Below are 17,285 nucleotides of genomic sequence, written 5' to 3'. Positions count from 1 at the left end.
CACAATAGCTCAGTGAGAATAACCCAGATCGATGGTGCTGTTTAAACGGGGTCTGACCTGGGTTGGAACTATGTCTGAATGGGGTCGGACCTGGGCTTTTGGTGGAAAAGAGGTATTAGAGGGTGCAGACTGGTTTCACTGGTCACTCTGTGTTCATACTGCTCTTGCACTAGAACCCCCAGACTTCCTGCCGTTCTGTGGCCATGTGTAGAATGAGCATAGAATAATAATAATGTAAAAAATATGTTAATAATCCAAGCGCTTCACGTGTTTGAGATAATGCTTCAACAGGTTAATAAGGTGTCCACCCACAATACACCAAAAGTTCAACAGATAAAAATACACAGGTAAACCTTGCGCAAAACCTCAAAGGGGAGTTGTTCTTGAATAGTGGTATGCTCCTAGTAACCACAAAAATTAATATGAAAAAGTCCACAAACTTGATATTACTGTAATAGTTCCTCTTAGTTCAATCAATATATGTATGAATCCTCTTAAAAAATTCACTGGTCTGCCCAAATGTTCCAAAAATCACTTGCTGTTGTCTTCCAAAACACTAAAAAGGCCTCTTGTTCCTCAAAGACAAATAAAGGAAACAAAAGAAGGCCACAATAGTGTAATAGTTTTATTATGACAATATATTAAAATAATGAGGCGGCGTACCAGACACAGAGGTGTATAAAAACACCATCAAGCATATTTGTTTGTAATAACAGGGTACCTCCTGGGCTCAAGAATCCACCCACTCTGCCTTGGTCTGGAAAAGTTACTCCTCAGTACAATCACCAACGCGTTTCAGCTAACAAAGAGCCTTTGAGGATTTGCGCAAGGTTTACCTGTGTATTTTTATCACATAATAAAAATGACAGCTCCTCCCACAGCTAAAGATGGAGATTTTGGTGGAGCTGAAGTTACTACAGGATGAGTCTCCCATATCCAAATACGGAATATTTTTAGCATGACTGAGAAAGTGACACCTTTTGCTTTCTGATGGTTCAATATACACAAACTTTGTTTAAAGCACAAAATTATTAAAATCCAGTATAAAATAACCTTCAGGCTGTGTGTGTATAAGGTGTATATGAAACATACATGAAATTCATTTATAGTCACACTTTTTTTTTTTGATGCACAAAAATATTGTATAAAATGTGTGTGTATAAAATTACCTACAGTCTGTGTGTATAATATGTATATAATACATAAATGCATTCTGTGCTTAGATTTGGGTCCCATTCCCAAGACATTTCATTATGGTATGCACATATTCCAAAATACGCTGCCCAGCCTCTCTCTGGACCTCATTCAGAGTCGGTCGAAACGGTCGTACGCCACCGATGTTCGCTATACTGCGCATGCGTAAAGGTCGCAATGCGCGTGTGCAAACTAGCTGCTACAATCAGAAATTTCTCTCTCCTTGAACACAGCCAGGTCGGTAGTTTGAGTGACAGATTGCGGCGTTTGTGGGTGGTAACATGGGAAGGTGCTTGAAAACGGGGGAGTGGAGATCTGGACGCAGGCGTGCCTAATTATGCGAACGGCGTTTTATGGGAGTGCATAATTAACAAAGTAGCGTCATGGCACATGTGACAGGGGACGTTTTACACTGACATGATCGTAGAGCTTAAGAGAGGGTATGGTCAACCTTAAGCTCTACGACCAGTTCCGATGGTCTCGATTAATCCTTATATGCCCGGAGATGACGTGCAATGCGTACGAGAAGGGGGCGTATATTTTTGAATTCCGGCCACTTCCTCCCCTTGTTCGGCCAGCTACCGATTCGAACTTAGGGACGCAACTTGCGAGGGAATCATTTGCATATCTGGCCCCTTTTCCCGTGCGTCCGCTTCGACCGACTCTGAATGAGGTCCTCACTCCCCACTGCCCAGCCTCGATCATCTGAGCAATCACAGGGAGGGGCACTGACATCCACAGTACTTGCGTCAGGGGGAACAAGTGTGTACATCTGCCCCAAGATGGCGGACAGATGCTGCTGGACGGTGGGCCTGATTCAGTGATGTACGCTAATGCCGTTCCTGCTACGTCTTTGTGAGCAGCCTCTATGCGGGAATACGCAAATGTTGCAGTTGCCGGGATAGGTATTGAGACTCCCTCCTGCGGCTTTGCAAATCCAACCGACCAAAGACGCAGCATCGGACGCAGATCCTTCGCTAACTGGACTTTGAGAAGTCCTATGGCTGCGTGTACTGAGAGTATGTAGTCAGGAAGCCGGTGGTTGAAATGCCGACCGCCGGCTTCCCGACTGAAATCCCGGCATGGGACTAATGATAGGCGTCTAAATACAGATGACCATCATCGGCCCCACGCCGAAATCCCGACGCCCGGCATACCGAACGTAGGTAAGCCGGGCGTCGGGACCAGTTAGGTTTAGGGACTCCCGGGGAAAATTAGGGTTAGGCACCGCAACCCCCGCTGGGAGGGTTGGGATTAGGCAAGGGGGGGGAGGTTAGGGTCAGGCACCCCCCGGGAGGGTTAGGTTTATGCACCCCTGGAGGTAGGTTATGGTTAGGAATCCCTAAGGGAGGGTTGGGGGGGAGAGGGAAGGGTTCGGATACTTACCAGGCGCCATTGGGATCTTCATCTGCCGAGCTTAGGTCCGGCGGTATGTCATACCAATTCCGTACTGAGACGCGGAGCTATATCGCCTGCGTACTGGATTGCAGACAAAGGCTGTGACCCGCCCCTAAAACGGTCATGACACGCCTTCTTTTTTTTCTGCCACTCACCTGTTGCCCCCCGCAAACAGTGTCCGACTTAATCACGCAGTGTGAAAATTGTCGCTGTTCGCATCTACCGTAATAGACCTTGCTGCATGCGCCGTGTAGCTCCAATGCATGCGCAGATGGACTATTATCGCTCAGCTGCGTAATCATCGGAATAGAGCACACCTCTGAATTGGGCTCGGTGTCTGATACGGTCACAATATTCTATTCGTGAGGAAGTCTTGCGTACGCAGTTACTAATAAATGTGAAAGTCTCATGTTTCTTACCAATCTAATTAGTATAATTACATACAAAGACATATTAAGTTAAAAGCAATCATGTTTTATCTCCATTTAGAAATGAAATGAGAATCTTCCTTCCTGCAGGGATACAGACAGAAATGTCAGCTTGGTAATGTGGATGGATGGCTGTGACCTCAGATAATTAGTGACGCTAATGATTGCAGGACTGTGGAGGGGGTCAATATGCAATCAGTCCAGCAGTAGCCGCTAGACAGAGCTGCTGAATACTCATCATCATTGTGTAATATGTCAGCAGCCCTCACAACAGATGCGGGATGGCCATTGATAATCACTAGTTACACGTGTGTAGGCGGCAGCCGGCCACCTTTGAACGTCTGCCCCCAAAGTTCACCATTGGTGAACAGACATCGATGGTAAAACTATTTACTATCTGTATCACACCATCAGTAGTTACTGATGATCGATGATTGATAGCCATCCCTCCAAAAGATACACACTAAAATAATTAGCAATAAAAACAAACTAAACACACAACAATGGGGTTATAGGGCTCATTAACACAAATCTGGATATCCGCCACAAGCTAATACTGCCCTGTTGCAAAGATATTCTTAGGGTGCCCTCTAGTGGAAATAGGGTATCTGCAAAAACATTTTTAAACTCATTACTGTTACCATTGGATTGTTACTTGTGACTGATAAATGGGAAACGTAACTGGTTACTAAAGCGTGGAGTGCAAAGAGTTAATATATACATACCATGGATATGGCAGGGTACCCCATGGCTGTAACGGGCCCACTCTAACATTGATATCAACTCATTCTGTCTGAAACAGGCCACAAAGATTTATATTATTATAATTTGTCATTTTAATTTTTTTTTTTTTACATTTTAATCAGAGGACTAATTAATGCATTCTAATCTGAATTTATTATTAACTGCAAAACAGCAACTATTCCGGCCACGTCAGAACTGAACAAATAGTAAGGTAACTATCCCACCCACATCACCACTGATCCAATAGTAAGGTAACTATCCCACCCACGTCACCACTGATCCAATAGTAAGGTAACTATCCCACCCACGTCACCACTGATCCAAAAGTAAGGCAACACTCCCGGACACGTTACCACTGATCCAATAGTAAGGTATGTATTCTACCCACGTCACCACTGATCCAATTGTAAGGTAACTATCCCAGCCACGTCACAACTGATCCAATAGTAAGGTAACTATCCCACCCACATCACCACTGATCCAATAGTAAGGTAACTATCCCACCCACGTCACCACTGATCCAATAGTAAGGTAACTATCCCACTCACATCACCACTGATCCAATAGTAAGGTAACTATCCCACCCATGTCACCACTGATCCAATAGTAAGGTAACTATCCTGGCCACGTCACCACTGATCCAATAGTAAGGTAACTATCCCACCCACATCACCACTGATCAAATTGTAAGGTAACTATCCCACCCATATCACCACTGATCCAATAGTAAGGTAACTATGCCACCCACGTCACCACTGATCCAATAGTAAGGTAACTACCCCACCCACGTCACCACTGATCCAATAGTAAGGTAACTATCCCACCCACGTCACCACTGATCCAATAATAAGGTAACTATCCCACCCACATCACCACTGATCCAATAGTAAGGTAAATATCCCACCCACGTCACCACTGATCCAATAGTAAGGTAACTATCCCACCCACGTCACCACTGATCCAATAGTAAGGTAACTATTCCACCCACGTCACCATTGATCCAATAGTAAGGTAACTATCCCACCCACATCACCACTGATCCAATAGTAAGGTAACTATGCCACCCACGTCACCACTGATCCAATAGTAAGGTAACTATCCCACCCACGTCACCACTGCTCCAACAGTAAGGTAACTATCCCACCCACGTCACCACTGATCCGAAAGTAAGGTAACTATCCCACCCACGTCACCACTGATCCAATAGTAAGGTAACTATGCCACCCACGTCACCACTGATCCAATAGTAAGATAACTACCCCACCCACGTCACCACTGATCCAATAGTAAGGTAACTATCCCACCCACGTCACCACTGATCCAATAATAAGGTAACTATCCCACCCACATCACCACTGATCCAATAGTAAGGTAAATATCCCACCCACGTCACCACTGATCCAATAGTAAGGTAACTATCCCACCCACGTCACCACTGATCCAATAGTAAGGTAACTATTCCACCCACGTCACCATTGATCCAATAGTAAGGTAACTATCCCACCCACGTCACCACTGATCCAATAATAAGGTAACTATGCCACCCACGTCACCACTGATCCAATAGTAAGGTAACTATCCCACCCACGTCACCACTGCTCCAACAGTAAGGTAACTATCCCACCCACGTCACCACTGATCCGAAAGTAAGGTAACTATCCCACCCACGTCACCACTGATCCAACAGTAAGGTAACTATCCCACCCACGTCACCACTGATCCAATAGTAAGGTGACTATCCCACCCACGTCACCACTGATCCAATAGTAAGGTAACTATGCCACCCACATCACCACTGATCCAATAGTAAGGTGACTATCCCACCCACGTCACCACTGATCCAATAGTAAGGTAACTATCCCACCCACATCACCACTGATCCAATAGTAAGGTAACTATTCCACCCACGTCACCACTGATCCAATAGTAAGGTAACTATCCCACCCACGTCACCACTGATCCAATAGTAAGGTAATTATTCCACCCACGTCACCACTGATCCAATAGTAAGGTGACTATCCCACCCACATCACCACTGATCCAATAGTAAGGTAACTATCCCACCCACGTCACCACTGATCCAATAGTAAGGTAACTATCCCACCCACATCACCACTGATCCAATAGTAAGGTAACTATTCCACCCACGTCACCACTGATCCAATAGTAAGGTAACTATCCCACCCACGTCACCACTGATCCAATAGTAAGGTAATTATTCCACCCACGTCACCACTGATCCAATAGTAAGGTAACTATTCCACCCACGTCACCACTGATCCAATAGTAAGGTAACTATCCCACCCACATCACCACTGATCCAATAGTAAGGTAACTATCCCACCCACGTCACCACTGATCCAATAGTAAGGTAACTATTCCACCCACGTCACCACTGATCCAATAGTAAGGTAACTATCCCACCCACATCACCACTGATCCAATAGTAAGGTAATTATTCCACCCACGTCAGCACTGATCCATTGACTTCACTTCTCACAAAAGACCCCTGACCATTTACAGCCCCAGGCCCATGTTGCCCTTAATCCGACCATGGGTGGCAGTGCTCTCATGTCTGCTACACTTAATGCTGACACGCCCCTTCATCCTCATTGGTGGATAGAGGGGAGGAGGCTGTGTGACAATGGGGTCTATTTACTGAGCTTTGTTAGGAGATAAAGTGAACGGAGATAAGGTACCAGCCAATCAGCTCCTGTCATGTCCCAGGCTGTGTTTGAAAAATGACAGTTAGGAGCTGATTAGCTCCTAACAATCTTAGTAAATAGACCCCAATATAACGCAGCAGGCAGGGCATGTTATATGTCATCTGATCCCAGTCCTCCAGCGCCCACCCTACTGCTTCCACTGTGTGGGGTAAGAGGAGGGGTGTGGAATAGGGGGGTGTGAGCATGGGAGACAACTTTTTCAAAACATTTTTTTGGGGGTGCTCACAATAATTCCATCATATGACCCGAAAAGTCTTATGTATACAGGCCTGCGGGCAGCACCCACAGAGCCGGCTCCTATGGCGGTTATGCCTGCATAAGTCACTCAGTGCCCGCACCTATAAGCGAGCCAGGGTAGAGTGGAAGTGAGCCGTCTACTCGTGCTAGTGACGGCCATCAACGGCTGATGGTTTCAAACCCTTGGGGGGAAAACTATAGATGGAAGAACCATTGATCATCACCGGCTGCGCATGTACAGACCGCGGTTGTGCAGACCTCAGCCGCCATCTCTGAGCATCAATAGTAAAACTATTTACCATTGTTTGTTGCTAAGCATCCATGGTGGGTGGCAGAACTTTAAGGGGAAAGCTGCCCGTACCCACCTAAAGTTACAAACCGCAGTGTCTGAACTCTGAATCCGCTCAGACGCTTATTTTATTCATTTATTCCTGTTCCAGGAAATAATTCTTAGAATTCAAAAAAGTACAAAGGCGCGAATACTGCATGGCGCGGAGTACCATCAGGAAATAAGCAACCATTCTATCCCATCTAATATCCTCGTTTAATAACTGTGCATCGGGCAATGGATGTTCTATAGGGAAAAGAGGCACAGATCATATAAACCTGGCATCACCCTGGACACTGGGCACAGCTCTGAGGAGCTGGCAGCAAATAGATTATATCACAGGCAGCTCTGGCTCCATTATTTATATATGGGAATCAGCTTAGCCCACATTTAAGATGGCGCTGGGCGGCGTGTCAAGCCGGCGTGCCCTATTCTAAGATGGCGGCGTGTCAGGCCGGCGTGCCCATCTCTAAGATGGCCGCAGTCAGGCCGGCGTGCCCTTCTCTGACATGGTTGCCCGGGCCTCAGTCTTGACTGAGGGTGACACACAGGGAGTCCTCCTGCAGGCGGCGCTCTGGGTCTCCGGCGGCGGATCACGGCGGAGGTGACGGAAAGATGGCCAGCCAGGAAGACCCGGTGCAGAGGGAGATCCACCAGGACTGGGCCAACCGGGAGTACATCGAGGTCATTACCAGCAGCATCAAGAAGATCGCCGACTTCCTTAACTCCTTCGGTGAATATCGGGGTCCCGGGTGTATATATCCGGGGTGTATATGGGTCTTATAGGGAGGGGGATCTATGGGGTGTATATGGGTCTTAAAGGGAGGGGGATATACGAGGTGTACAGTATATAGGTCTTATAGGGAGGGGGATATACGGGGTGTATATGGGTCTTATAGGGAGGGGGATATACGGGGTGTATATGGGTCTTATAGGGAGGGGGATATATGGGGTGTATATGGGTCTTATAGGGAGGGGGATATACGGGGTGTATATGTCTTACAGGGAGGGAATATATGGGGTGTATATGGGTCTTATAGGGAGGGGGATATATGGGGTGTATATGGGTCTTATAGGGAGGGGGATCTATGGGGTGTATATGGGTCTTATAGGGAGGGGGATATATGGGGTGTATATGGGTCTTATAGGGAGGGGGATATACGGGGTGTATATGGGTCTTATAGGGAGGGGGATATATGGGGTGTATATGGGTCTTATAGGGAGGGGGATATATGGGGTGTATATGGGTCTTATAGGGAGGGGGATATAGGGTGTATATGGGTCTTATAGGGAGGGGGATATAGGGTGTATATGGGTCTTATAGGGAGGGGGATATACGGGGTGTATAGGTCTTATAGGGAGGGGGATATACGGGGTGTATAGGTCTTATAGGGAGGGGGATATACAGGGTGTATAGGTCTTATAGGGAGGGGATATACGGGGTGTATATGGTCTTATAGGGAGGGGATATACGGGGTATATAGAAGTTACAGGGAGGAGATATATGGGGTATATAGAAGTTACAGGGAGGGGATATATGGGGCGTATATGAGTTACAGGGAGGGGATATATGGGGCGTATATGAGTTACAGGGAGGGGATATATGGGGTGTATATAAGTTACAGGGAGGGGATATATTGGGTGTATATAAGTTACAGGGAGGGGATATATTGGGTGTATATAAGTTACAGGGAGGGGATATAAGGGGTGTATATACATTACAGGGAGGGGATATACGGGGTGTATATAAGTTACAGGGAGGGGATATACGGGGTGTATATAAGTTACAGGGAGGGGATATACGGGGTGTATATAAGTTACAGGGAGGGGATATATGGGGTGTATATGTCTTACAGGGAGGGAATATATGGGGTGTATATGTCTTACAAGGAGGGGATATATGGGGTGTATATGAGTCTTACAGGGAGGGGATATATGGGGTGTATATAAGTTACAGGGAGGGGATATATGGGGTGTATATAAGTTACAGGGAGGGGATATATGGGGTGTATATAAGTTACAGGGAGGGGATATATGGGGTGTATGTAAGTTACAGGGAGGGGATATATGGGGTGTATGTAAGTTACAGGGAGGGGATATATGGGGTGTATGTAAGTTACAGGGAGGGGATATATGGGGTGTATATAAGTTACAGGGAGGGGATATATGGGGTATATAGAAGTTACAAGGAGGGGATATATGGGGCGTATATGAGTTACAGGGAGGGGATATATGGGGCGTATATGAGTTACAGGGAGGGGATATATGGGGTGTATATAAGTTACAGGGAGGGGATATACGGGGTGTATATAAGTTACAGGGAGGGGATATATGGGGTGTATATGTCTTACAGGGAGGGGATATATGGGGTGTATATGTCTTACAGGGAGGGGATATATGGGGTGTATATGTCTTACAGGGAGGGGATATAAGGGGTGTATATACATTACAGGGAGGGGATATAAGGGGTATATATAAGTTACAGGGAGGGGATATATGGGGTGTATATAAGTTACAGGGAGGGGATTATGATATATGGGGTGTATATAAGTTACAGGGAGGGGATATATGGGGCGAATATAAATTACAGGGAGGGGATTATGATATATGGGGTGTATATAAGTTACAGGGAGGGGATATATGGGGTGTATACAAGTTACAGGGAGGGGATATATGGGGTGTATACAAGCTACAGGGAGGGGATATTTGGGGTGTATATAAGCTACAGGGAGGGGATATTTGGGGTGTATTTAAGTTACAGGGAGGGGATATATGAGGTGTATATAAGTTACAGGGAGGGGATATATGGGGTGTATATAAGTTACAGGGAGGGGATATATGGGGTGTATATAAGTTACAGGGAGGGGATATATGGGGTGTATATAAGTTACAGGGAGGGGATATATGGGGTGTATATAAGTTACAGGGAGGGGATATATGGGGTGTATAGAAGTTACAGGGAGGGGATATATGGGGCGTATATGAGTTACAGGGAGGGGATATATGGGGCGTATATGAGTTACAGGGAGGGGATATTTGGGGTGTATTTAAGTTACAGGGAGGGGATATAAGGGGTGTATATACATTACAGGGAGGGGATATAAGGGGTGTATTTAAGTTACAGGGAGGGGATATATGGGGTGTATATACATTACAGGGAGGGGATATAAGGGGTGTATATACATTACAGGGAGGGGATATTTGGGGTGTATTTAAGTTACAGGGAGGGGATATATGGGGTGTATAGAAGTTACAGGGAGGGGATATATGGGGTGTATATAAGTTACAGGGAGGGGATATTTGGGGTGTATATACATTACAGGGAGGGGATATATGGGGGGATATTTGGGGTGTATATAAGTTACAGGGAGGGGATATTTGGGGTGTATATAAGTTACAGGGAGGGGATATTTGGGGTGTATATGAGTTACAGGGAGGGGATATATGTGGTGTATATAAGTTACAGGGAGGGGATATAAGGGGTGTATATACATTACATGGAGGGGATATAAGGGGTGTATATACATTACATGGAGGGGATATAAGGGGTGTGTATACATTACAGGGAGGGGATATAAGGGGTATATATAAGTTGCAGGGAGGGGATATATGGGGTGTATATAAGTTACAGGGAGGGGATTATGATATATGGGGCGTATATAAGTTACAGGGAGGGGATATATGGGGCGAATATAAATTACAGGGAGGGGATTATGATATATGGGGTGTATATAAGTTACAGGGAGGGGATATATGGGGTGTATACAAGTTACAGGGAGGGGATATATGGGGTGTATACAAGCTACAGGGAGGGGATATTTGGGGTGTATATAAGCTACAGGGAGGGGATATTTTGGGTGTATATAAGTTACAGGGAGGAGATATTTGGGGTGTATATAATCTACAGGGAGGGGATATTTTGGGTATATATAAGTTACAGGGAGGCGACCTGGGAAATGTGAACTGTGTGGGGTCCTGAGGACCGAGTTTGAGAACCACTGGTCTAGTTGGTAACAATCTGTATGATTGAACTGTATGTACTGATGTGTCATTTATTACTGTGGCTTCAGTCACGCCAAATAGCCCCTCTTGGCGCGTCAGGTCCCGTACAATTCCGCCAAGCGTCTTTATCGCTCAAAATGTGCATCTTATTTGCAAAAATAAAACACCTGGGAGAGAGAGAGCTGCGGTGCTAGCGTGCGCTGACCACTAGGGTGCGCCACATTTGTACATCTGCAACTGAGTCTGAATCTTGTGTAGAAATTGCTCTGATGCTTTTCCTCAGGCCGAGCTCCGTTGTGCTGTATCGCAGCGTCTCTAGTATACCATGAGCAGCTTCCCAGTGCCTCTATGACTATGGTGTAGAGACGCCCAGTGTATGAGGAGACCTCTGTACATACTTGTCCGTCACGTGTGTTCTAGCAGCCGTACGTTACAGTGAGACTGATATTAAACACCCTTTTCGTTTTCTTCGAGATATGTCCTGCCGTTCACGACTGGCGACGCTGAACGAGAAGCTGACGGCGTTGGAAAGGCGGATCGAATACATAGAAGCACGGGTACGTAATGCTTTAGTTACATCTAAATGAGAAGAAACTGACATAAACAGTCCTTATAAATTGCCCTTCCAATAGCCATGTACAAGGGATCATATGGGGGTGGGGGCATGTTTGAGGTACTCCCATCATGCGCGGTGGCACCGATTAGTGCCAGCCGCCCCTTTCCGTAATTTTAGACATTTTAGTAATTTACTGCCATGGTAGCACGTTATGCAGACATCATTTGTAGCATAGAGGAATTATCCACAGATATAGGAGCTGGGGACTATCAGGTTGGGTAAAATCACTGAAATTATAATTAGCTTTAAAGTGTACCTGTCACCTGTACTATTATACAGTAACTGGTGCTATCCCTGAGGCACAGAGTGGCTCGTGCCTCATCGATGTTATTAGCACTTTGTGCATTTATAGTGGGAGGGGGGTGAATCAATTCAGAGCTGTGGACGCCATTTGCTGTTCTGTAATGGCAAATCGCATCCATCTACATTGCAAAGTGTTGCCTGGCACCTCATCGCCAGTAACAGAAACCCCCCCCCCCCCCCCATAATAGCCTGGCTTCCTATGGCGACAAGTACACTTTATTACGGCGAACAATTCAGCATTGTGTTAGTGGGTCTATTGTAGACAGCTTAGTGATGTTACCGGGAGACCTTTGTAGCTTCTGGCTGTGCATGCAGAGGAGATACTGTTGGTGTATTACTGAGAATCTCACGTTTGTTTCTGTTTTTGTTCCTTATTTTTGTTTTTACGCTTCCTATCCGGAATGGTGACTTGCAGAATAATTGTTGTGCTGCATGAAACCCGGCTGCATGGTGTTCTCCCTGTTTTTAAGACGCTGTTTGGTCCCAAGTTTTTTAATCCATGTTTTGTAACTATTGATTTATATCGTGCTGGTATGAAGATCGCCCCTCGCCAGCCGCCCCATGCTTAGTATCCTCCTTTACTTTAGGATCAATGTGCCGTCACCTAGTTTCCTTTCCCTGCCGTCTTGCGTTCCAGAAAATGGGGACTTTTAGTCATTTTTTTTTTTTATAAGGGGCGTATTTCCTACTGATACATTTTTCTAAGCTACTGCTATTCCCTACTGACCGCATTTGAGCTTTGCCGACCACCCGTTACATAGCCGTAGAAATGTGTCTTATAACCTTCCCGCAGATTTCTGCTGACCGTGGTTTCATGAATGGAGAGAGAAGCAGACTGAGAAGCTCCTCAGTCATCCTTAATATTAAATACACGTTACATTCATTATAATTTTGCTCCGTCCATTTGTCAGAACCACAGGTATCCCTCTATCTTCCCCAAGGCTGACACTCTAGAAATGTTATCAATAAAGCTGGGCAGACCGCATTCAACCAGGGGATCATTGCTCCCAACTTGTTTCTTAAAAGTTTATCCGTCCGACAAGAGGATTGTTTATTGTGTTGGTGGTGGCTGTATAAGATTCTATTACATATTCTCCTAATGGCTCGATTCAAGGCCCCTGACAATCGCTCCAGTGACGAGTAGGGGAGGGATATAACCGTACGATAAGGTAATAATGGGTGTACGTAGCGCCGTTTATAGACCGCAGGATAAAGCCGGCCTCACAATATCCAATACTAGGCGCATTCGATGATTTAGGTCGGATTGATTTAGCATTGCACTGCGTAATGCCGCAAATGATTGTATCCAACCGGATCAGATTCCGACTTGCAGGATAGAAAATCTGGCTCTCGGCCTCCATTATGTTTCTTATGTGCCACTGCGCAACCAGGACGCTTTAGGTGACATAGATACAGGAAAATGCCCAGCACAGATGTACGTAGTGCCCGCTAACCTCCTACATAAAGCTCATTCTCTCCCGCACTATATTCCCGTCTAAGCGCACGCTGGGCTATACCACCACCGAGGTCATGGGTGATAGAAATCCCCCGCAGAGAAATGATTATGGCGGCTTCTCTCGCTATTAGCGCGTATTTCTGCTTTGAAAAAAAATCCAGCATCAATTTCCTCTGACTTATTCTGAGGCTGATGCTGAAACCGATGTTCATGCAAGCTGGCGAATTTTTGTGACTGCGCACGAGTCTAAATCCCTAAAAGGTTGCACGGTGCCTGCGTCGCGCTGTAATAACGCAGAGTCACAGGACCGATGGAGCCGCGCAGACTCTTGCATGTATTGGGTTTCCTGGGCGGTAGCTAACCAGACGCACAGAGATATTTCTCCTTCTGGGCGTGTAATGGGCGCGTTGCGGGCTCTGGCGCTTTATCGCTCTCATTGGAGGCTGTACTCTGGCACCTAGCATAGGGCGGGTGCAAGTCCCGATGGTTGCGGACGTCTCTTGCGCATTCAGACGCAGGCTTGTACACCAGGGGAGGGCTGATATTAGCATAAAGGCGCAGACGATACTACGGCTAACGCTGTCGCCGCATTGTCGGACTCGGCATCAGCCCCAAGGCCTGACCAGTATGGAGGCTGCATGTGAGCACGCTGGGCCTTGCTGTAATATACACGGAAGGTGTTGGCACTATCGGGGCGGTATGTCTGTATCCCTGTGTATAACATATTTGCACTACGTAAAGCCGTTATTCTGTATATTCTGGAAACGCTACTTTAACGTGATGTTGGCTGTTTTTGAGGCAATTACAATAAAAGCCTTTTACCTTCAAGTGTGTTGTTCTCCTTTTTATTGATGAGTTGTCCTGTAAATGTGAATAGTTATCATCACCGGATGGTTGGGCACTGTTCATCCTAATATGGGCTGAATACAATATTCTTTGCATGTAATGTGCCGGCTCATGTAATCCGATATATATATATAATCCATCAGCATAAAGCAGGTCTGAGACGAGGGAGGGGGGAGGGTATATTTACCAAGTACTTCTGTTTTTGCCCAATATTTAATAGGGAAGTGCTTCTACTATCTGTGTCTTGTTAGTAAAGGCGCTGCCCTATTACATATCTGTAATAAACACCAACAGACAACCAGACACTTGGTAAATAAATCCCTTACTGTGATATCCGATGGATCTAGCAGAGATCGGCGGAGGGTTATATCAGGAGCACAGATAGGTATTCAACAACGCTATGTACAGGAACAGAGGCGGGATGTCATGCTTAGTACATCCCACCCAGTATGTGCAGTGTCCCAAGAGGGGGAGCTAGGTGTTCTCCAGCTGTACCTAAATACATAGGACGATCTCGGTACCGTCAACATTCAAGATTTGGGTAGTTTAGTTTTAGGTTGCGCAGGTTCATTTATAGAATGTTTTGACCTTCGTTACCTCTAGTGTTTTCTTGGAAGCCCAGCACCCCTCCAATAACAGGTTCCCAAACGTGGTCTTCAAGGCTCCCCAACAGCTCAGGTTTTTGAGATATCCATGGTTGAGCACAGGTGGTCAAATCAAATTGACTGAGGTACTAATTAAGGCCCTCATTCAGAGCCACTCGCTATTTGCGGTCGTTCGTTCAAAAACAAGGGGTGGCTATTCAAATGATCCGTTCGCACATTGCAGTCTGTTCACACCTCTAAGTCTGAATGAGCGAGCAAAACATACGCTCGTTTATTTGATAAAAACGCCCCCTGGCCGCTCGCACCATACGTCATGTCCGCTATTTATTAGATTAATCGAGTACACCGTACAGCGTATGAACTGCTCGCTATTCTTGTGGTTGGTTTTTTCAACCGCTATTTTGCGAGCAGTTCTGAGTTAAAAAAAAACCAAGTGACGTGGTCAATGACGCTGCTGTATTAATTATGCACACCCATAATACGCCCGTTTTGACCTTTAAGCACGCCTGCGTTCTGATCTCCACTCCCCGTTTTCAAGCACCTTCCCCTGTTACCACCCACATACGCCTCATTCTGTCACTCAAAATAGCAGGCACTCGCTATATTGCGTACAAACGATTTTCGCCCGCACTGACTGGTCCGCGCATGCGTACTAAAAACCGTACGCATGCGCAGATGTGCAAACATCGCTCGGAACGAGCGTACTGCCGCTAGCGAGTTACTCTGAATGAGGGCCTAAGTCACCTGTGGTCAAGCATTGATATCCTTAAAACCTGGACTGTTAGGGTACACCATTAGGATGATAATACCAGCAGTGTATAAGCACTAGGTAACAACCTTGCTTCACGGACATACTGACACCTGCACTGAACTACACGAAGGTTGGTATAATTATATATCATTTAGGATACTTTTAGAGGTAGGATTGTGTCATTAAATATAGAAATAATAGAACCACAGGCGGAATGATGGAAACCATCTCTGTACTGTAGAAAAGGGGATGAATGGTGTGGAACGGATTCCTCATTGTATATACAGTCGGCATTTTGCTATGATTTATAGGTAAAGCATGAGATTGTCTTGTCTGCCATTCCCCGGGTACACATGAAACCAGCCTACGCAGGGGGCTGAGCCATCGCCAATCTGCTGTTTCGCCAATAGAAGCGCCTCTCCCGTTATGTGTTTGGTAGTCGGAGCTCCTCCGCTCCCTCATGAAACCACCTCCCCTTACGCCTGCCAGGGTAGAGCGTCTCCCTAACCCCAGCAACGTGTCACGGATCTATATAGGGTTCTATGTGGTATTTCAAATCTGTTGCTTAAGGATGATTCATGTGCATGCTCCACGCTTCCGAGTGCCGGACCCCCTGTTTGCTGTGCTGCTTGGTAGAACCTGTAATCACTGAGTAGACCCATCTTGTCTGACTGATTGTAGCCACAGAACGTCCCTCGTAGTAATCGTTCTGCTGCTGTCACATGACTATAACCTGTCGTCGTCCCCCCCCCTCTCTCTTACAGGTCACCAAAGGAGAGACCCTCACTTAAGAGGCAGCCGGATCGCTACGACTTGCATTTAAATATTTTATATACAGATGTATACTCTATGGACTTCACCTACAAATCATCGTCTCTTCTTTCTGTAATCACTGAGTTTACAACGTTAACGCTTAGATGTCCCCCGACCATTCCTATGTATTATGCTTTATCATTGGTAAAACGAGGCACTGCCAATTCGCCACGTCATACAGAACGGGTGGCGATGAGAGCGGCTTTTGTTCTTCTGTTTTTCTTTTGTATCTGTGTTTCTGTATCTTTACGTTGGTGTTAAAATAAATGTAAACGGTTTTTGCCCTGAGCTGTCCTCATTTCACAATGTTTAAGTCACCGCCCCCACGGCACAAATGGATTACGTCCTAGGCCAGTATCGCATTCTAACGCCATAATACGCTCTGTCAGCACAAGATGGGGGCGAGTAGTGTTACCCTGTATTACAGATGTGCCCACGGGATCGCTGCAAATAGCGACAATGCACTAATCCTCTGTGCCTGGTACACGCTGCACAACTTTTATATGCGGCTACGATGCGAATAAGCATTTAGGAAGTACGCATCGCTACCTGTGGGACAGCATCTGTTGCACTAAGACGCTAGAGGTTCCCAAACGCTGTCCTCAAGGCTCCCTAACAGTTCAGGTGTTAAAGATATCCATGGTTGAGCACAGATGGTCCGGAATCTGTGTGATTCACGGCCGGCGGTTCAAATCCCGGCAGCCTGACAGAGGAGGAAATCCTGATCGTCCCTAGGTAGGTATACACTAACCTAATTTTACCCCCTAACCCTAACCTCCCCCTGTAAGTGCCTAAACCTAACCCCCCGGGGCGGTGCCTAACCCTAAGTCCCGTCCCC

The 17,285-nt window shown here is 46.1% G+C and overlaps 1 protein-coding gene across 1 annotated transcript; it reads left to right on the top strand.

The window, feature by feature from the left end:
- Window positions 1-7,564: 7,564 nt before the first annotated feature.
- On the top strand, window positions 7,565-16,735 carry BRK1 (BRICK1 subunit of SCAR/WAVE actin nucleating complex). The gene is made up of 3 exons (XM_088463833.1): window positions 7,565-7,788; window positions 11,532-11,614; window positions 16,399-16,735. The coding sequence occupies exons 1-3, from the start codon at window positions 7,671-7,673 to the stop codon at window positions 16,423-16,425; spliced, it is 228 nt and encodes a 75-aa protein (XP_088319959.1). The 5' UTR covers window positions 7,565-7,670; the 3' UTR covers window positions 16,426-16,735.
- Window positions 16,736-17,285: the final 550 nt, after the last annotated feature.

Source organism: Taudactylus pleione, unplaced genomic scaffold (assembly GCF_031769625.1).
Source record: "Taudactylus pleione unplaced genomic scaffold, aTauple2 ptg001470l, whole genome shotgun sequence".
Lineage (NCBI taxonomy): Eukaryota > Metazoa > Chordata > Amphibia > Anura > Myobatrachidae > Taudactylus > Taudactylus pleione.
The sequence above is the reverse complement of the archived record's forward strand: the minus strand, read 5'-3'. Positions and strand labels throughout refer to the sequence as shown.